General features: G+C 51.9%; 1 protein-coding gene across 5 annotated transcripts in view; it reads left to right on the top strand.

Moving 5' to 3' along the window:
• The window catches only part of BAZ2A (bromodomain adjacent to zinc finger domain 2A), a 35,138-nt gene extending 18,550 nt beyond the window's left edge, over positions 1-16,588 (top strand). For 4 of the 5 annotated variants that reach the window (XM_077913421.1, XM_077913422.1, XM_077913423.1 and 1 more), the window contains 26 exons: positions 310-495; positions 1,117-1,335; positions 1,787-2,287; positions 2,428-2,488; positions 3,527-3,635; positions 3,805-3,906; positions 4,065-4,275; positions 5,555-5,655; positions 5,995-6,060; positions 6,247-6,480; positions 6,621-6,875; positions 7,277-7,491; positions 7,776-7,850; positions 8,059-8,239; positions 8,344-8,403; positions 8,812-8,956; positions 10,267-10,961; positions 11,101-11,305; positions 11,422-11,577; positions 11,690-11,841; positions 12,027-12,316; positions 12,428-12,560; positions 12,674-12,820; positions 13,214-13,440; positions 13,562-13,705; positions 13,787-16,588. In XM_077913421.1, the coding sequence (XP_077769547.1) occupies positions 310-495; positions 1,117-1,335; positions 1,787-2,287; positions 2,428-2,488; positions 3,527-3,635; positions 3,805-3,906; positions 4,065-4,275; positions 5,555-5,655; positions 5,995-6,060; positions 6,247-6,480; positions 6,621-6,875; positions 7,277-7,491; positions 7,776-7,850; positions 8,059-8,239; positions 8,344-8,403; positions 8,812-8,956; positions 10,267-10,961; positions 11,101-11,305; positions 11,422-11,577; positions 11,690-11,841; positions 12,027-12,316; positions 12,428-12,560; positions 12,674-12,820; positions 13,214-13,440; positions 13,562-13,705; positions 13,787-13,952 (5,036 nt within the window). In that variant the 3' untranslated portion in view covers positions 13,953-16,588. The remainder of the gene's footprint in view (positions 1-309; positions 496-1,116; positions 1,336-1,786; positions 2,288-2,427; positions 2,489-3,526; positions 3,636-3,804; positions 3,907-4,064; positions 4,276-5,554; positions 5,656-5,994; positions 6,061-6,246; positions 6,481-6,620; positions 6,876-7,276; positions 7,492-7,775; positions 7,851-8,058; positions 8,240-8,343; positions 8,404-8,811; positions 8,957-10,266; positions 10,962-11,100; positions 11,306-11,421; positions 11,578-11,689; positions 11,842-12,026; positions 12,317-12,427; positions 12,561-12,673; positions 12,821-13,213; positions 13,441-13,561; positions 13,706-13,786) is intronic. The other variant, XM_077913420.1, reaches the window with a different exon arrangement.
• The last annotated feature ends 3,896 nt before the right edge of the window (positions 16,589-20,484 follow it).

Raw genomic sequence — 20,484 nt, 5'->3', positions numbered from 1 at the left:
CCCTATAAAATCACTGGGTATTTTCTCTGCTTACCACCTGTTCCCACTGGATGGGGAAAATAGCTGAGAATATGATGGGGCTCTTATCTCAGACCCCACTCTCCTTTCCTCCTCTCTTTACTTGCTATAGGATTTTATTAGCATTACTCACTAGAGTATCTTGGTAAGATTGGAACCCAACCATAGGACTGGTACTTAAAATTACTAAAGAATGAACATCCCACTAGCAAAGACTGACTGCCTACTGTAGCCACAGTTGAACAGTTGAAGGCACTGATATGACTTTTGCTCTCTTCTGGGATTTCCTAGAATTAAAGATGTGTGGCTACAATGGCTCTGTCCCTTCTGTGGAATCATTACACCAAGAAGTCTCAGTCTTGGTCCCTGACCCCACAGTGAGCTGCTTAGATGATCCTTCACATCTTCCTGATCAACTGGAAGACACTCCAATCCTCAGTGAAGTCTCTCTGGAGCCCTTCAACCCTCTGGCACCGGGTAGGCTTGGCGGCTGGCTCCCTTCAGTTTGTCCATGCAGAAGGTAGCCAGCTTCTATCACCTAGAAGAGATGGTAAACCAAGGAAAGTATTGAGGAATTTGGGGCATCAGGGCCTCCAGATAATCCTGTGGCCGAACACAGTTTCATGCCACTGGCTGACTAGGCCAACTGCACTCTGAGCTGAATTGGTTCATTTCCCAGGTTCTCTCCCAATGTTCCTTTTGGCCAGGAGCCCTGGGCTGTAATAATTCACTGGATAAGGACTTATTACCACATAGTTGGGCTATTTGAGTTCTAACTATCTCACTAAGAAAACTTACCAGTGAACGAGTACCTTTCACCCCACTGAAATATAAGAAAAGCCGACTTTATGATGAATGCTAGAATTTTGTGTTGGTCTGTGGGTCGATATAGAGCCCATGCTTTTCCCTTCATTTCTATTTCAGGCTTTTACAATCCCTATTAGCCTGGTGACTTTACTGTTTCCGGGAGAGAGCTGTAGAATTTCCTTAATTTAATAATTAGAAAGAAACTTCACACAATGAGAACTAACTAGAATTGGGAAATCCTGAGACCAGTATTTCTTAAATCTTGTTTTCTGATTTTTCCACCTCCTGAAGAGCCAGTGAGTGGAGGACTTTATGGTATAGATGACACGGAGCTGATGGATACAGAGGACAAGCTGCCTCTTGAGGACAGCCCTGTGATTTCTGCCCTTGATTGCCCTTCTCTCAATAATGCCACTGCCTTCAGTCTCCTGGCAGATGATAGTCAAACTTCAGCCTCTATCTTTGCCAGCCCCAGCTCTCCACCTGTTCTTGGGGAGTCTGTCCTGCAAGGTAAGTGAAGAGAGGGAGGACAGAGTCTCTTCAACCCGAGAAAAGGTGAGGAAACCAGTTCCGTAGATAGGGCCTTAGGGATGGGCGCCTTACTGGGAGCTGAGGGGGCTATGGAATAGTGTGCGTTGGGACTAAAAAAGGCACAGGCTGCTCACTGACTTCTGCCCTGTGCCCAGAAGAACTTGTGGGACTTGGAGTTTGCAGGAAGAAGGAGGCCAAGGGCCTTACTGGGTCCAGGTAAAAGGTACTTCACACAGTGACAGCAATAGCTTTGCCCTTTAACCTTCATGAATGGCTGGAGAGGACAGCCAGAGGCTACTTCTTGTTTTCTAACCCTAGGGAAAAGCCCTCTAAGTGACTCTGTTTAGTTTAGTCCAGGTTCGACTGAGTAGACTCTCTTGCTTTGTAGGACACTATTTTTCCTTACCCATCCTGTCCCTTTGGATTCTAGATAACAGCTTTGACCTGAATAATGGTAGTGATGCAGAACAGGAAGAAATGGAGACTCAGGCTTCAGACTTCTCACCACCTCTCACCCAGCCAACCTCTGACCAGTCATCCACTATTCAGCTCCATCCAGCAACTTCACCAGCAGTCCCACCAACAGCTTCCCCGGCAATCTCCCTGGCAGTTTCGCCAGCAGCCTCCCTGGAAATCTCTCCAGAAGTCTCCCCAGCGGTTTCGCCAGCAGTCTCCCCAGAAATTTCCCCAGTCATCTCCCCGGCAGCTTTCCCAACTGTCTCTCCAACTTCATCAGCAGCCCTCCCACCAGTCTCTTCAGAAGTCTCCTTGACAGCCTCCCCGGTGACCTCCCCAAAAGTATCCCCTGCAGCTTCCCCGGTAGCTGTCCTCCCAGCAGCCTCCCCAGCAGATAAGGATGTCAGCACCTTCCCTGAAACCACCACTGATCTGGAAGAGATCACTGGAGAAGGAATCACTACTTCTGGTAGTGGTGAGTGTCAGATTCTGTTCCATTCCTAGTCAGTTTCAAGAAGTTGCTATCCTTTTGTGGCATTTAGCCCTTTCCTGCTGGCCTGTTTCACTGTTTTGCTTAAATTCTTAACTTGGGTATCCCCCTATCTTCCTCCCAAGGTGATGTCCTGAGGAGACGTATTGCTACCCCAGAAGAAGTTCGTCTTCCCCTCCAACATGGGTAAATGCTCTAATTTGCTACATACATTGACCTTGACAAATTTAGTGAATGACTTTAGGAAGAAGGGAAGAGAGGTCATCTCATCTGAGATGGAGAGGAATGGGCTAGGCAAAAAAATGGATTAAAGGACAGTTATCTGCAATGATAATGCCTGAGATTCCTAGGCTTTCCTCCTTCTCCCAGGATCTGCCTCCCCTCACCTATTCTTTATTCATCTTGTAGCTACTTGGATTTTCGCTCCAGGGGCTTACAGCTGTTATCTTTTCCAAACCCAGCTGGTGACCCTAGAGCTCAGATATCCAAATTAGCTGACTTGCTTTATATACTTACAGAAGGGATAGCAGTGAGTAGGGAGTGGCTAAATCCTGATGAGTTAGGATTTTTTATTATTATTATTTTTTCAATGCTCTTTGGAGAGGTAAGGGCAAGAACAGTATGTGACTAGAATGAACAAGCCAGTTGACACTGAGGGCCTCATAAGAATGACTGCCTTCCTGATTGTCCCCACCCCCCACCCCTCTAGGCTACTTGTGGTCACCAAGTCTGAGTTCTTAAAGTTTTGAGAGAAAGATAAGGCTTAGTCTTAGAATAATCTGTTTCTCAGAACACAGAGTTCCTTACTAAACCTTGGCCTACAAAGTCATTTCATGAAGTCAGCAGCAAGTTTACTCTTCTGCTTGTGCCCTCACCCTCTTTCTTTTCTGCTTTTAGTCTTCATCCTTTTCACTGGAAACCCAGCAATTGCTTTGAATGGTATTGGGGAGGGGGTTCCTAGCTGCTCATCACACACTGACTTTGTCAAGGCAGGGTGCAGGTCTTTCTGGGCCTGTGGAGTTTGGTGTATTGCCTTCCCCCCGGGGCCCTGAAGGATTTGTAGAGCTCAGGCCTGCCTTCCCACCACACTTGTGTCTCGTGCTATGTTTGCATCTAGTAAGACAGGATGCTGGGAGGGTCATCTCAGTGAGCTTGGCTCCTGGGATGGCTTGACTGTGGGTAGGAGTGTGACCTGGCGGCAGGGCACGTGTGCTTCTCTGGCAGGTGGCGGAGAGAGGTGCGCATCAAGAAGGGTAGCCACCGATGGCAAGGGGAGACATGGTATTATGGTCCCTGTGGGAAGAGGATGAAACAGTTTCCAGAAGTGATCAAGGTAATGTAGCTTTCATGGGCATTTTAATGGAAGCACGGGCTCTTTTCTTGGGCCCAGTGGCAACAGACTAGCATTTTCTGCTCTTTGGCCTGTTCTGCTTGTGCTGTTGTTGGACAAAGGCATGGTAGGGCTGTGACTTTATTAATGCCACTTTGCCTCCTCCTTTTAGTATCTGAGCCGCAATGTGGTACACAATGTCCGCCGTGAGCACTTCAGTTTCAGTCCCCGTATGCCTGTTGGAGATTTCTTTGAAGAGAGAGACACACCAGAGGTGCATACCCCAGGGTTAAATATGCTTTTGTCTCTGAGAAAGAATTGGTGGACAAGTTGTAGCTTCTTGTGGGGTTTGGAGGTTCTGGGGCATTGAATGATTCAGAGGATCCAGTGGCTTGCACCCTCACATTGTAATAGTCTTCCTCATTACCTTAGGGCTTGCAGTGGGTACAGCTCTCAGCAGAAGAGATCCCATCCAGGATTCAGGCAATTACTGGGAAACGGGGCCGACCTCGAAACACTGAGAAGGCCAAGACTAAGGAAGTCCCCAAGGTGAAACGGGGACGAGGTCGGCCACCCAAGGTCAAAATCGCTGAGTTGCTGAATAAGACAGATAACCGCCTCCTAAAGAAACTGGAAGCCCAAGGTACAGTGGTGTCTCTTATTTTACTTAGGATTCTACTTGCTTTGTGAAGTATTAGAGATGTTGAGGAATTACTAATGCCTGGGTTTCCCCGGGAGCATGGCATTAATTATCTGGACAGAATGAATCTGAATCTACCATCCCCTCCCTAGAAAGTAGCACCAAAGTCCCAGCACTTTTCTTTAACAACCTAACAACCTGTTTCCTGATTTGCTCATACTAGTGGATTCTTGGGTGGTCCACAGACCTGGGTGGTTCCCAGATATTGATAGGCAAAGAGAGGGCTTCCATATCCTTCCTTGCCATCTTTCAGCTCCTTGGCTTATAGGTTTGGGGTGTGCACTTTTACCTTATTCATTGCCACCATCACAGAGGTTCAGAATTAACATCTGAATCCAAAGATAATTGACACTGGTGGGAAATAGTCAATAAACAGGTAGGAAATAGTGTAATTTTTCAGCAAATATCACATTTATTCATTATAGTGTGAAAATTTTGAAAAAAAAAATTGTCTCTCATTCAGAGTTCCAGCTCTGCCACATTCTGACCATATGACCTGGAGCAAGGCACTTACATTTTGCTAGAAGCCTCTACGGGGTTATCTACAGATAGTATCTAATTTAGAGGGTTGCCGTATAGATATGGTGGTGTGTCCATGCCAGAAGAGAATGGGTACTACTCTTGTTTGTAGCATTCCATTTCAATATTCAGTCTTCCAAAAGCAAAGACTTTTTTTTTTTTTTTTTTTTTTTTGGATAGAGTAAGGCATAAGAGTGGACCATAAGCAGTAGCTGTGTCAGTGATCCAATTCTACTGAGGTGTCCATTATTTGAGCCCTTTCTTTCTAGCACATTGTTTATTAATTTGTGATTCCAACTTTGGAGACCCCCTCTTTCCTTGGCAGTTTGGTTTTGTTTTCTTTCTGTGCACTGAAATCAGTCCATGGGTTGCCGCCCCAACCAAGTCTTCTGGGAAGAGAGACAGCTTACGAGGCTACTCTGCCATTGTGGCCTCTAGGACCCCTTCTAAAGTAGTCTAATCTGTTCTAGGGGCTGGGACTTCTGGAGAGGATATTTTTGAGTTCTTTGTGCTGTCCCATAGCTGGTATCTCTTCTTCACCATTTTTCTCCCTAGCATTTTATTATGTGTACTCAAAAATAAAACTAGATTCTTCAGGGAGCTGCTTATTAGGAACCCAGCTTTGTGATAGGCGTGTGCTGCTCTGAATGCTGGGAATCAGTCTGCCCTGCCTCACTCTTCATTTTTCTTTCTGCCCTCACAGAAACACTGAATGAGGAGGATAAAGCAAAGATGAGTAAAATCAAGAAGAAGATGAAGCAGAAGGTACAACGAGGAGAGTGTCAGCCTACTAACCAAGGACAGGTGAGAGACATCAGAGATTATATAGTGGGTTAACTTTTCCTACAATCTGCTTCATTGTCTTTTTCTTTCTCCCACATTTGCCACCTGCCCCTCCCTCCTCACGGCCCCTCATGTAGCAGCATACTTTCCTTACCTAAAATTTCGGGGGGCTTAATTTAGAGAATTGGGCTTGTTCAGAAATCATGTGGGCATCTCCAGGGTGAGAGAAGTGATCCATTGCCAACCCCTCATCCCATCTCTCACCTCTCCTCCCCAGCACCCTTGTCTGTTTTTGAATCCTAGCCCAAGCAGAGATGCTTTCAGAGTTTGAGGAGAAATGACTTCCCTTATGGTTTACAGGCCAGAAACAAGCGGAAACAAGAGACCAAGAGCTTAAAGCAGAAGGAAGCTAAGAAGAAATCCAAGGTAGGTGCATGTACACACAAGTATAACTTTGAAGTCACCAAACTTATTTTGCAAGACATGTGTGAGTTGGTCTTGTTTTATAGCTATGTTTGTGGGCTCTGAGGTGGGGAGGATGGGGACCAGGGAAAAAGGGTGGTGACTGGAATCTTTATGGAATTCTTGGTTCCTCTCTCCTTTGGTGAGTAGGCTGAGAAGGAGAAGGTAAAGACAAAGCAGGAAAAACTGAAGGAAAAAGTGAAGAGGGAGAAGAAGGAGAAGGTAAAAATGAAGGAAAAGGAGGAAGTGGCCAAAGGCAAATCAGCCTGTAAAGCCGATAAAATGCTAGCCATGCAGAGGCGCTTGGAGGAGCGGCAGAGGCAGCAGATGATCTTGGAGGAGATGAAGAAGCCCACAGAGGATATGTGTCTGACTGATCACCAGGTAGTGAGGGGAGAGTAGCAGGTCCCTGGGTCCTGGAGGGGCCAGTTGTGAAGACATTTCCAATAAAAGAAGAACCTCCTAGATACCCAGACTGTTGCCTTCAAGTATGTCTGACAGTCCTACCGCTTTTATCCTTACAGCCCCTACCTGACTTCTCACGCATCCCGGGTCTGGTCCTGCCCAGTGGGGCCTTCTCAGACTGCTTGACCATCGTGGAATTCCTGCACAGCTTCGGCAAGGTGCTGGGCTTTGACCCTGCCAAAGATGTACCTAGCCTGGGGGTCCTGCAGGAGGGACTCCTGTGTCAAGGCGACAGCCTGGGTGAGGTGCAAGATCTGCTGGTGCGGCTCCTGAAGGCTGCGCTCTATGATCCTGGCTTGCCCTCCTACTGTCAGGTGAGGGCCTTCCCCAAGCAGGTTGGGCAGGCCTGGGATCCAGGGCTGTGTCTCAGTTTTGCTTCAAGTTAAACACAAAAATAAACCCTTCCCTGAAGTGGTCAGGACAAGTGGAAGGAAGATCTGGTTTCTTCCTCTTTGTTTTCCTTATAATTTCCCTTCTGTTGATCTTCCTGACTTCTCTGCTTATTTTGTTCATTTTCCTTTATTTTACTTTCTTTTCTTTTTCTTTTTCTTTTTCTTTTTGTACTTTTGTGTGATCTCATCAAGTCCTAGCACCTTTCATTCTTTTCTCTTTTCACCCCGTAGTTCTCTCTGGGTGTATTTTCTTGTTCCAGATTGACCCAACCTACGTTGTTCCACTTTTTCTCTTAACTCCCATTCTGCTCTCCTCCTAACAGTCCTTAAAGATCTTGGGGGAGAAGGTGTCCGAGATCCCACTGACAAGAGACAATGTATCTGAGATCCTACGCTGCTTCCTCATGGCGTATGGAGTGGAGCCAGCCCTCTGTGATAGCCTGCGTACCCAGCCTTTTCAGGCTCAGCCACCTCAACAGAAAGCTGCTGTCCTGGCCTTCCTTGTGCATGAGCTCAATGGCTCCACCCTCATCATCAAGTGAGGGGCTGGTGGGGGGAGGTGGCGATGGTTACTGTATGCCTTGGTCAGAATGGGAGGGGTGATGTGTGTCCACTGCCATGCTCTGGAGATGCTAGAGCAACTTGGGGACTGTACTAAGGTACCTTCCCAGGGAGACTCTAAGCCGCCTTCTGCCATTTATCCAACCTAGGCCCTAGGATGAAACTCCAGTTCAGCTGCATCCCCTTCACCGTTTAGGCTCCCTTCTTTTTTGTTTGTGCTACCACTCCTGCTTTGAAATCTCATTTCCTGTTCCTCTGCAGTGAGATCGACAAGACTCTGGAGAGTATGTCCAGCTACAGAAAAAACAAGTGGATTGTTGAAGGCCGGCTCCGGAGGTAGGGATTGGACAGAGGGAGGGGCCCAGAGAGGAGAGAATGGGGCAAGGGGGAAGCATAGCCAGAACTTGCATCTGGAACTGATGCCTCTAGCCTCTCCCCTGGGGTTGGGACCTTACCCCAGGGCTCAGGATGGCTTAGATACCAGGGTTCCTTTAGTGGTAGTCTCACATTCCTCACCACAGTTTTTCCCTTAATCTGTTTCAAGACTGAAAACTGCTCTGGCCAAGCGAACTGGGCGGCCTGAAGTAGAGTTGCAAGGGCCAGAGGAGAGCCTGGGAAGGAGGCGCAGTTCTCGCATCATGGAGGAGACCAGTGGCATGGAGGAAGAGGAAGAGGAAGAGACTGTAGCGACGGTCCATGGCCGTAGGGGTCGAAGAGATGGAGAGGTACTAGCCCCACACTGAGGGCTGTGGGAGTTGGAAATACATTACTTCTCTTTCTTGACTCTAATAATTCCCTTCCTCTCGTTGTCCATTTGTTTCTTCTCCAGGTTGATGCCACAGCATCAAGCATTCCAGAGCTAGAGCGCCAGATAGAAAAACTGAGCAAGGTACTGTGCTTCTTACCTCCCAGGAACTGGGGATGTGGGCTGGGAGAGAATTTATCATTGTGTGAGTTGGGCCCTGGGTGGTATCAATTTTATAGGGAAGCTGAGAGCCATTGCCCATCTCCCATATACTGGACAGAGTCACTCTTTGGAAATGTGTGTTTTTTTTTTTTTTTTAAAGTATTTTTTTTATTTTTTATTTATTTATGATAGTCACAGAGAGAGAGAGAGAGGGGCAGAGACATAGGCAGAGGGAGAAGCAGGCTCCATGCAACGGGAGCCCGATGTGGGATTCGATCCTGGGTCTCCAGAATCGCGCCCTGGGCCAAAGGCAGGCGCCAAACTGCTGCGCCACCCAGGGATCCCTGGAAATGTGTTTTTTATTCCTTTTTCCTTCCATTGCCTACACAGCGTCAGCTCTTCTTTCGAAAAAAGCTGCTTCACTCATCCCAGATGCTTCGAGCAGTCTCCTTGGGTCAGGACCGCTACAGACGCCGCTACTGGGTGTTGCCCTACTTGGCTGGTATCTTTGTGGAAGGAACAGAGGAGAGCTTAGGTAGGTGTTTCATGGGAGCCTGAATTGAGTCCTAGCTAATGGAGGTAACTAGTTGCTTTTCGTTTGGGCTGCTTTCTTTTTTTTTTTAATTGGAGTTCAATTTGCCAACATATAGCATATCACCCAGTGCTCATCCCGTCAAATGCCCCCCTCAGTGCCCATCACCCAGTCACCCCAAACCCCTGCCCGCCTCCCTTTCCACTACCCCTTGTTTGTTTCCCAGAGTTAGGAGTCTCTCATGTTCTGTCTCCCTGTCTGATATTTCCTACTCATTTTCTCTCCTTTCCCCTTTATTCCCTTTCACTATTTTTTATATTCCCCAAATGAATGAGACCATATAATGTTTGTCCTCCAATGGACTTACTTCACTCAGCATCATACCCTCCAATTCCATCCACTTTGAAGCAAATGGTGGGTACTCGTCATTTGTAATGGCTGAGGAATATTCCATTGTATACATAGACCACAGCTTCTTTATCCATTCATAAGTCGATGGACACCGAGGCTCCTTCCACAGTTTGGCTGTTGTGGACATTGCTGCTATAAACATCGGGGTGCAGGTGTCCCGGTGTTTCATTGCATCTGTACCTTTGGGGTAAATCCCCAGCAGTGTAATTCCTGGGTTGTAGGGCAGGTCTATTTTTAACTTTGAGGAACCTCCACACAGTTTTCCAGAGTGGCTGCACCAGTTCACATTCCCACCAACATGTAAGAGGGTTCCTTTCTCCACATCCTCCCCAATATTTGTTGTTTCCTGCCTTGTTAACTTTCCCCATTCTCACTGGTGTGAGGTGGGATCTCATTGTGGTTTTGATTTGTATTTCCCTGATGGTCAGTGACGCGGAGCATTTTCTCATGTGCTTTTTGGCCATGTCTATGTCTTCCTGGTGAAATCTCTGCTTATGTCTTTTTGGGCTGCTTTCATTTTATGAGAACATGCTCTGGGGTGAGACTTCCAATTTCCTTGCTGTATGCTTCAGTTTCTTCATTTGTAAAATAGGGATGATGATAGTACATATATCTCATAGGGCTGTTGGAAGGATGAGTTAATACTCTTAGCATAATGTTTAACATCTATCCGGTTCTTAAAAAAATGTTAGCTTGTGATTATGCTGCTGCTTCTGATTACTTAGGAGAATAGTGTTTCTTTCCCAGCACTGTTCATTGGCGTGTAAGTTGTTCCCAGTTGAATCTCAAAAGGGGGAACTAAGTCCAAGAGAAAAAGAAAATGTATATCCTGTATTTATACACCCTCTTTCCTTCCCTTTATACATCAGTGTATGTCTTAAACTCTTCACTTCTCTTTACAGTTCCTGAGGGTATGATAAAGCAGGAAACTGACTCCTTAAAAGTGGCAGTTCATCCAGCGCCCAGCTTGGCCCCCTTCTCTCTGAAGAAGGAGTTAGCTGGCTCCAGCACCTCTGCCAGTACTCCTGCCCGGTCCCGAGGCCGACCTCGGAAAACTAAGCCTGGCTCTCTGCAATCTAGGCACCTGAAACCCCCTGTCCAGGGTCAGGGTTCAGAACAGCCCGATGCTCAGCTTCAGGCTGAGATCCAGCCCCAGCCCCAGCCCCAGCCCCAGCCCCATCCTCAGCCCCATCCTCATCCTCATCCTCAGCCCCAGCCCCAGCCCCAGCTTCAGCTCCATCCTCAGTCCCAAAATGGGTTCCTGGAGCCAGAAGGCTCCCCCTTGTCCTTGGGTCAGAGCCAGCATGACCTCAGTCAGTCAGCCTTCCTGTCTTGGCTGAGCCAGACTCAGAGCCACGGCTCCCTGTTGAGCAGCTCCGTCCTCACACCTGACAGCAGCCCTGGAAAACTGGACCCGGCCCCATCACAGCCCTTGGAGGAGCCAGAGCCCAGTGAGGCAGAGTCCGTCCCCGATTCTCAAGCTCCCTGGTTTAACTTCTCAGCCCAGATGCCTTGCAATGCAGCCCCTACACCACCCCCAGCTGTTTCTGAGGACCAGCCTGCTCTCTCCCCTCAGCAAGCTACCGCCCCTAGGCCAGTGAGTAGTGATTGACTTCATCTTGCCACAGGCTCCGCTCCTCGGGTGCAGGCTGTTGCTGGAGCTGGGGGAAGGGCTGGGCCATTAGGCCCTATAAAATGTGGAAATGCCCTTATCTTGTGTTTGCTCTCACTCACAGATCAATAGACCCTGTTCTCCAGTACAGCTCTCCTCTACCCTCTTGCCTGGGACAGCCCCTAAGAGACGGACAGGAGACCCGGAGGGCACACAGAGTCTCACAGGGCTAGGACAGCCGAAACGGAGAGGGAGACCCCCCAGCAAGTTCTTCAAACAGATGGAACAGCGTTATCTGACCCAGCTGACAGCCCAGCCGGTTCCCCCTGGTAAGTGCCCGTGAGGTGGCACGGGGTGAGAGTGTGGGTATGAACGGCATCAGTATGGGCCGTGGGATTCAGAACTGGTTTCCACTCCCCACCCCACATATATCAACTCTTCACAGAGATGTGCTCTGGCTGGTGGTGCATCCAAGATCCTGAGACACTGGATGCTACGCTCAAGGCTCTGCACCCCCGGGGCATCCGAGAAAAGGCACTTCACAAACACCTCAACAAGCACAGGGACTTCTTACAGGAGGTCTGCCTCCGGCCCTCAACCGGTAAGATGCGTCGGCCCAGCCTGAGCTGCCGAGCCCAGGGATAGGTGTTGGGCTGCTGCTGGGGACAGCGGCCTCACTGGTGGGTCTTTCCCTCTGCCTTCTGCGTTCTCAGACCCCATCTTTGAGCGCAGTCAGTTACCCGCCTTTCAAGAAGGGATTATGAGCTGGTCCCCCAAAGAGAAGACCTATGAGACAGACCTGGCTGTGCTTCAGTGGGTAGAGGAGCTGGAACAGCGGGTCATCCTGTCCGATCTGCAGATTCGGGTACCCCGGGGCTGGCACTGGGTGGGAACTTGCTGAGGGGGAGGTGATTGTCTCTTAAACTCTGTTAGGAGAAACCCTGGGTCCCCACTTCACAAGTGACATCTTAGGATGCTACCTTTTTTTTTTTTTTTTTGACGCTTAATTTTCTTTCTTTGCAATGAGTTTTAATTCTTTCCCACCTGCAGGGCTGGACATGTCCCAGCCCAGACTCTACTCGTGAAGACTTGGCCTACTGTGAGCATCTCCCTGACTCCCAGGAGGACATCACCTGGAGAGGTCGGGGTAGAGAAGGACTGGCACCCCAGCGTAAAACTACCAACCCGCTGGATTTGGCTGTGATGCGACTGGCCGCCCTAGAGCAGAATGTGGAGCGGCGGTATCTGCGGGAGCCCCTCTGGCCAGCTCATGAGGTTGTGCTGGAGAAGGCCTTGCTCAGCACGCCCGGTGGTGCCCCCCAGTGCACCACCACAGAGATGTGAGTGTCCCCACCCCCATTCTTGGTCTTGGGAAGAAGGGTTAAGTTTAATGGATCCTGCTTCTCATCCAGAGATCACCACTTTCTCCCACCCCCGACTCCCCACCCCAGATCATATGAGATCACCCCTCGCATTCGGGCCTGGCGCCAGACACTTGAGCGGTGCCGGAGTGCAGCCCAGGTGTGCTTGTGCCTGGGCCAGCTGGAGAGGTCCATTGCCTGGGAGAAGTCCGTCAACAAAGTGGTAAGAGGCCGGGAGAGCCTGAGAAGGCCGAGGGGCAGCTAGCCTGGGCGGGGTTGGCTCGGGGCAGGCAGAGGCTTGGGCGCTCACCTTGCCTCCTCATACCGTTGGTCTAGACCTGTCTTGTCTGCCGGAAGGGTGACAACGATGAGTTTCTTCTGCTTTGTGACGGATGTGACCGTGGCTGCCACATTTACTGCCATCGGCCCAAGATGGAGGCTGTCCCAGAAGGAGATTGGTTCTGTGCAGTATGTTTGGCCCAGGTAAGGCTTCTGCTTTCTCATTCTCCCTCCCAAGCAGAAGTCCGAGGTTTTCTCTCCCCCGCCGTGTGTCAGCAGTCCTACACACAGCACTGCCCACCGTGCCTCTGTCTCTCCGTGGGAGGAACTCCAGGCTCCGTGCTGGGAGGCCTGGGTTCTGATCCTTCTTAGGACAAGTCACTTACGTTCCGTAGCCTCATCTGCTTTCTTCTGTGCAGTGGGATTGATTGTTTCCCTCTTTACCTACCTTATTGGATCATGTGGGTAGATGCACATGCTGGCTGATGCGTGGAAGTATTTCGAAGCCTCAGTCGCAGACACACAGGGATGAAAACCAGCAGGGAACAAGCCGAGTACCTCTCCAGCTGTGACTGGTCTCCCTTTTCCCGGCCTCAGCAGGTAGAGGGAGGATTCGCTCAGAAGCCTGGTTTCCCAAAACGAGGCCAGAAGCGGAAAAGCAGTTATGAGCTAAACTTCCCGGAGGGCGATGGCCGCCGCCGCCGGGTACTCTCCAGGGGCCGGGAGAGCCCAGCAGTGCCTCGGTACTCGGATGAAGGGCTGTCCCCCTCGAAGCGGCGGCGTTTCTCCATGCGGAACCACCACAGTGATCTCACGTTTTGCGAGTGAGTTGAATGACTCTGGGGACAGCTGGCTCTACCTTGGCCAGAGTAAAGGACTAGGAGGAGAGGGGTCTGTGTGTTTGCTGCTTGAGACGCAGCCGTCCCTGTCCCTTTAATGACACAGGATTATCTTGATGGAGATGGAGTCTCATGATGCAGCTTGGCCTTTCCTGGAGCCTGTGAACCCACGCTTGGTGAGCGGGTACCGGCGCATCATCAAAAACCCTATGGATTTCTCCACCATGCGGGAGCGGCTGCTCCGGGGAGGGTAGGTAGACCTGCGCCGGGCCCCTGGCTGCTGTTGCCGCCGCCCCCCGCCCGCGCTCACGCGCCGCCTCTGCCCGCCCAGGTACACCAGCTCCGAGGAGTTCGCAGCTGATGCGCTCCTGGTCTTTGACAACTGCCAGACCTTCAACGAGGACGACTCTGAAGTGGGCAAGGCCGGGCACATCATGCGTCGCTTCTTTGAGAGCCGCTGGGAGGAGTTTTATCAGGGAAAACAGGCCAATCTGTGAGGCAAGGGAGGTGGGGAGTCACCTCGTGGCATCTCCCCGCCCTGCAAACAAAAAACCCTGCCATTCTCACCTGCTGATGCTGCCCTGGGTCCAGACTCAAGTCAGAGAGCTCAGCCTGATTTTTGACCTTACCCTCGGCAGCGCCCTACATCCTCTTCTCCCTACGTCCCTTTTTCCCTTTCCTCCTCTTGCTCCTCAACTAAGAGGGGCAGAGATGAGGTCCTTCTGGACTGAAAGCCAAAAAAAAAAAAAAGAAAGAAAGAATTTTTCCTTTCTGTTTTATTTCCTAATTTAAAAAGAGGAGGAGGAAAGAAGTCCCTGCTTCCTCCTCCCAGCTTCTCCTTCCCTGTACGTGCCCCAGCATCCTGGGGCTATTTAACAATAGCAATAGTTCTAGTGAATGTGTGAAACCGAGAAACACTCTGTACTGTGTGTGGACCCGCAGTGACGGCCAGTAAAGTGGACTTAACTCCCAAGTGTGTCGAGCCGGACACCGGGCCCTGAACATGCTGCTTCCATGTTCAGTCCCTTCCCTGCTTCTCACCTTCTCAGTTTTTCCTTTTCCTACTCTTCCTCCTTTAAGATTTTTCTCTCATCCAATAATGTAAATCTATCATGTACGGGTTCCTCTACCCTTTTTTCTCTCCCCAGATCTTTTTTCCCTTCAAAGGAAAAAGAAGTTCAGAGGTCCCTGTCTTTCTCTCTGTCCTCATCTTCCTGCCAATAGCTGTCCCCTCTGTCATGTTGGATACTCCTCACGAGCTGAGTTTCTGGCCTTTTGTGAAACCCGGTAGCTGGGGAGAGGGCAGGGAGGCACCCTGACCCCAGGCCTCCCGGCCTCCTTCCCCGCCTCTTACCCAAACCTCCCTCTTGGGAACTCCTCAGGGACAACTACTGCTGAGTTTGGGCGCACTCCCAAGATGGAGGCCAGGTAGCAATCAGCTGGCCTCAGAGGTGTGTGTGTGTGTCTCTGTGTGTGTGTGTGGTGTGGGGGGAGGGGGAGGGCGGGGATCGCTGTGCTTGTGCCCTGTGCTGTGTGATGGCATCCAGGTTGCCCAAGTGTCTGTTTTTATTCCCACCTTCCCTAGTGTTTCAAACCATCACATTTTTGTCCTCGGGAAACCACAGGAGCAGTTTTTCTGGGTACAAGGCTGTGTCTCCTCTCTCCCAGGCATTTCTGTTCCAGCCTCTTCAAACTGTGCAATCTTTCAGCAGGAACCCCCTCTCCTGTCGGAGCTTCGAGCCCTAAGCTCGCCCTAAGCTCGTGCGGGGAGAGGGGTAGAACTGGATCTTTTCCTAATCCCATGAGCTTCTGTGGGTTTAGTTGTGCTTTTTCCTCCCTTACCTACTTCAAGCCCGGGACCCCTTCCCCAGCAGCAGCAGCAGCAGCGACCGCAGAGCACAGGAGAGCCGGGAAGGGGGTTCGGGGGTCCACCACTGCCCTACCTGTGACCGCGCCCCTTAAGCCCCAGCACGTGAGAGGAAAGCTGCTAACTCCCGCTCCGGCCCGGCCCGCCCCCTGCTCTCCTGGCGGCAGAGCCCCTCCCACCAGAGATACGGGTACTTGCACTGGGGAGGGGCTGCTGGCCTCCCAAGCAGAGCGGAGGCGTCGGCGTCGGGGCGGGGGAGGGGCGCCGGCGAGGCGGAGCATTCCCTGTACTGGCAGCACTGGATGGCCCTGGGGGCGGGGCGGGAGGCGCTGGGCAGCCCCTCTGATTCCTTTTGCCCCCCTTCTCCTCCATGGCCTATTTCTAAAGTCGCCTTTTCTGTCAGATAAACCTCAAAACTTTTAATTTTATTTGAGATTTTTTTTTTGCTTTTTAAGAGGATTGAAGAATATTTGAATTGACTTTATATTATGCATAAATATTTATATTTTATCTAAATAACTGCGCTGTAACAAAGTTTGTGTTAGTCAAACGTTTGGAACTGTTCTAGTTGGGGGCTCTTCTTTTTGCCCCATGGCAGTTTTCCCCTGGTATAAAATGTACTAATTTTATTGTTGGAGGCGAGGTGGACGGGGGGAGTGAAAGCTCCGTGTTCCTTGTGTTCCTCTCCTAGCGCCACCTCTCCCTAGGGACCAGGCACTCGAGGTGGGGTGGCGTCCCAGCCTCAGTTTGAAGAAGTTGGGGCTGAAAGGGGGGTGGGGGTAGGGCATGATCAAAGGGGCCATTTCTCGTGTTTCTTTCCTCATCTTCACTGCCCCTTGAGCTAGGTGGATTTTCTCTTCTTGACAAATGAGAGTATTTGGTAGGGAAGGCAGGTTAAAAAATAATAATAAAACCCACCCCTGCCCCTGGTTACCCCTCCCCTCTATCAGTCTGGTAACAGGAAGAAACCACACCATCAACACCAACAAGTTTCCATGTTCCTTTTACAACAAAAGGGACTTGACTTTTTATATAACCAAATGTGGTGTTTTAGTGACTTTTTGATAATGTACAGTTTTTTGTGAATTTAAATTTATTTCTTTCTATATTTTTAGGACCAATCTCATTTTTAATAAGGTTTAAAAAAGAAAAAAAAAAGGTCTAGAGAAAAAAACTCCTGTTTTTGCCATGTGATGTTCCACAAGTGCAGCTGTAGAAAAGTGCTTGTCAGTTGAAATAAAAACCACATTTGATAGAGATTCAAAAGACTCTGGTTGTGTATTTATCTTCCCTTCCACAGAGGTTCTCGCCGTGCCTGAGGGGAAGACTGGGCCTCAGGCAGGAGGGCGCCCACGAGGCGCCCACGAGGCCCCTCCGACCCTCGCAGCCAGGTGCCACCCAGACTGCCGAGTCGGGGCCCTGTGCGGCGGCGCCGCCGCCGCCGCCGCCGTTCCCATAGCAGCAAATGCGGGCCCTTCCCCAACCTCCCAACTTCCGCCCACGGATAAAGCACCAGGAGGTCGACTTTTACGTTTTATTTCAAAACAAAAGTTGAAAATAGACAAAATAGAGCCATACCAAGGGTCAAAAAGGAAGAATAAACTAGAAAGGTAGGTAGCACTGGCATAGAAATGAAAAGAATATAAAACTAGAAGCATCTGGATAAAGAGAAAAACGTACAAAATGTGTTTTGAGTATAAATTAAATATATCCTGTTGAAGACAAGTGCACGCAAGAAAGCACTCACTACCCAAAAAATGTGTTGGGACGGGGACCCCAGTGTGAGGGCTCGGGCTGCGGAAACCGCCACCCTCCAGGCTGGAAGCTGTTCCCGCGAACGTTCTCCCGACGCGAGGCCGCGAGGTGCAGGGCGCCAGCCTCCAGCGGAAGTCCCACTCCGCCCTCTCGGGTACTTGCTCTTAGTCCTCCAGCTCCCAGCGGTGGCTCCCAGGCAGGAGGTGACTTCCGCCGCTGCCACTCGCCCCCCTCCCCCCCCCCCGTGAGACCCAACTGAAGGATTCCCACTGAGGAAGACTCACGAGCGAAGAGTCTCCAAGATGACGCTACAGAAATAAAAATGCCCAGAGGTGAGCTGCATCTGCTCACGGAGGCAAGGAGAGCGCTCACCACGTGCCCGTGCCCCCTGTTGACCGGGGAAACTGAGGTAGATGCGGAACGAGGACAAAGGCGTTCGGGCCTACGGGGCCGCGGCCCCGCGCGGAGCCCCCTCGGCGAGGTCAGCGAAGATCCGAGGCGTGGCCGGCCGCGGTGGCCCGGGGACCGTCGCGCGCCAAGCACACGAGGGTCCGCTCGCGCTCTGCGGGGCCTCCACTGCGCGGCGGGGGGCGGGCGCTGCTTTGAGGAGGGACCGTGGGGCCGGGCCCAGGCGAGCCCCGAGCCCCCGAGCCCGCCGTCGGGGAGCCCGCATCCCCGTTCCAGCCCGGCCTCTGAAGTACCTTCTGGCGCGGAGAGAGCCCACGCGGGTGGCGCTGGCGGGGCGGAGCGAGCCGCGGGCACCCCCGGGGGAGGGGCTGCGCCGAGTGGCCCGGGAAGCCCGGGAGGAAGCCCGGACGGTTGGTGGGCAGCGGGCGCACCCCGCCCTGCACACGTCCTGCGCCGCCGCCAAGGGCTGCTGCCTCGCCGGCCACCGGGCCGCCCCGTCGGGGCAGCTCTTCAAATTCTTTGGTTAAGAACAGTCTTAAAAAATCCCCTCTCCCCCGTCATTCCCACAGCCCCGCCCCCCCGCCCCCCGCTGCCCACAGCCTCTCCAGAGTCGCTCAGCCCGGGGCGGCCCTCCCCTCGGCGGGGGGACCAGTCAGGACTCGGACACGGAGGGCCCGGCCGGCCCTGAGCCCCGTCGAGGCCCGGGTCGTGAGACGCGGCTCGGACACTCTGTGGCGGAAAACAGACCCCCCACGGCGCTCTGGGAGTCGTGCGCGCATGTGACCGTGTGACGAGCGGGGCTGGGGCTGGGGCTGGGTCGCGGGCCGCGGAGCCCAGCGAGAAGCCCGAGGCAGGGTGAGAGCGCAGCGCGCCGGCTCCGCGGCCCCGGCGCTGGGGGCCAACAGCTCACCGCCCAGGACGGCCGCCCCCCCGCCGTCCCCCCTCAGTCACGTCAGCAGCTGGTAGAAGTGGCCTAACTAGGGGAGAAACAGGAGCGGAACCGAAAACCACCAGAAAGAAGCTCTACAGGGTCGTAACTACCGCAAAGTACTTGAGACTCGCCAAGGCTTCCCGAGCCCAAAGCCGTCCAAGCCGGAAACACCCAACACACCCCTTAGAGTCCCAGGAGAGGAACACACGGAGGGGAACTTCACGAGTTAAAACAAAACAAAGCAAAATCCTGGCCATTTACAGACAAAACAAAGCAAAACAAAACAAAAACCCAAAACACAAAATAGATTGAAGAGTTGGGGGGGGGGGGGAAACAGTTAAAAAATACCCACAAAATAGTTCTGGGGGGCAAAGGGAAGGCAGGAGTCACGCGAAGGACAGTTTCCATACCTGAAGGTCCCCACGGCACTAAACCCCACAGCAGGTGCCTCCAAACTAGCCGTCAATGAGCAGGACACCGGATTTCTCTCCTTCAAGGTCACTGACAAGAAATCTATGGTCTACTTTCCTCACCGGGGCTGGAGACTCAGAAACAAGAGTTATTTGCCCCCCGCCCCCCCAAAAAAGAGTTACGTGCCCAGCCAAACCCTTCTAGAAAGTGACTGGATTCGGGGTTGCTCTACAGGGTATAAGCGCTTCCTGAGGCTGCAGGGAGGATCCATGAGAAAATGAGTAGTGGCAATTATGTCTTTCCGCCTTGCACCGTACCCGTACCCACTGCCCCTGCCCCGGGATTGTACAAAAGGGGCAGGGGGCACGGGGACTCTCACTTCCAGGACGAGTGGAAGGGGAGGGAAGGTCGGACACAACCCCAGGCCGGGGACCGCGGCACCGCCTCTCCTCCCTCCGTAGCATCTCCTTCCTCTCCCGCCGGCCAGCACCCTGCCAGCACCCTGCCAGCACCCGTTTCTCCATTCTCTCCCTTGGGTTTCCTGACTGGGAAAAAAGCCCCTGACTTCGAAGTGGAGGGGGCAGGGCTGGGAGTGCACCAGGCGGGACTGTGCTCTTCCTTCCAGGTGGGCGAGGGCCTTCTCCTGTCTCCAGCGGCCTCACACTCGCAGGAGGTGGAGCTCAAGGGCAAAGACAGGTTCTAGAGGATTGCTGGTCTTGTAACTAACAAGGTGGGGTTTACTGTCCTTTTCTATCCTAGCGCCCTGTTATCCTTCCACAAGAAGGAAAATCACTTTTGATGTCCTGGTTCCCTGGAAAAGGGATCCAAACATCAGGGCGGAGCAGGCTGCCCCGGACAGTTAGAGAACTCGGTCCTTTTCCGGCCTGGCACAGCACACCACACAGAACACGGCCCACGCCTTGATCCCGCCGACCTGTGTGCGTGTGGCAGGTGCACAAGCCCACAGCCTTCCAAGGACAGCTCTCGCTGCATGCAGAGGTACCCAAGGCCACAGCCTGGGGAAAACTCAAGGACCCTGGTTCTGTCCCTCTCAAAAGTTACACTGAGTGTCAAAAGGCGCTGCATGTCCAGGGTCAGGGTGAGACTTTACCAAGTAACCCGGTACAGGAGGCAGTACCACCACTGCCTACATCAAGGTTTCACAAGTGCGCACTGATATCTTGAGCTAAATAATTCTTTGTGGGGGGAGTTGGGGAGGTCGAGTGCCCGGTAGGATGTTTAGCAGCATCCTTGGTCTCTGCCACTAGATGCCAGTAGCGCACAGCCCTCACCCCCAGGCAAGGCAATCAAAAATGTCTCTAGAGATTTCCAAGTGGCCTCTAGGGGACAAAACCACTTTCCCGAGAAGCACTGGTCTAGATGAAGCAGCTGATCTTCCACAGTGGGGAAGGAGCCTAGTGGGTTTGGCACGGTCATAACTGCAAAGGTTCATCTGAGCACAGCAACGTGTGACAGGGAAAACAGGGGCTCTGGGACCCAGGGCAGAAGGAGATCCTCCAGGAAACAGGAAGGCAGGGATTCCTGAAAAGCTGTCTCTGGAGAAGACACTTCCTCAGATGGCGCTGGCCTCAGTGGTGAGAATTAGTCAGAAGTCAGGAAGTCCGCCCTCCTGGAGCTTGTCAGGGAAGACCTAGTC

The sequence above is a fragment of the Canis aureus genome, chromosome 11 (assembly GCF_053574225.1).
Source record: "Canis aureus isolate CA01 chromosome 11, VMU_Caureus_v.1.0, whole genome shotgun sequence".
NCBI classification, from domain to species: domain Eukaryota; kingdom Metazoa; phylum Chordata; class Mammalia; order Carnivora; family Canidae; genus Canis; species Canis aureus.
This window is presented reverse-complemented; position numbering and strand designations above follow the sequence as displayed.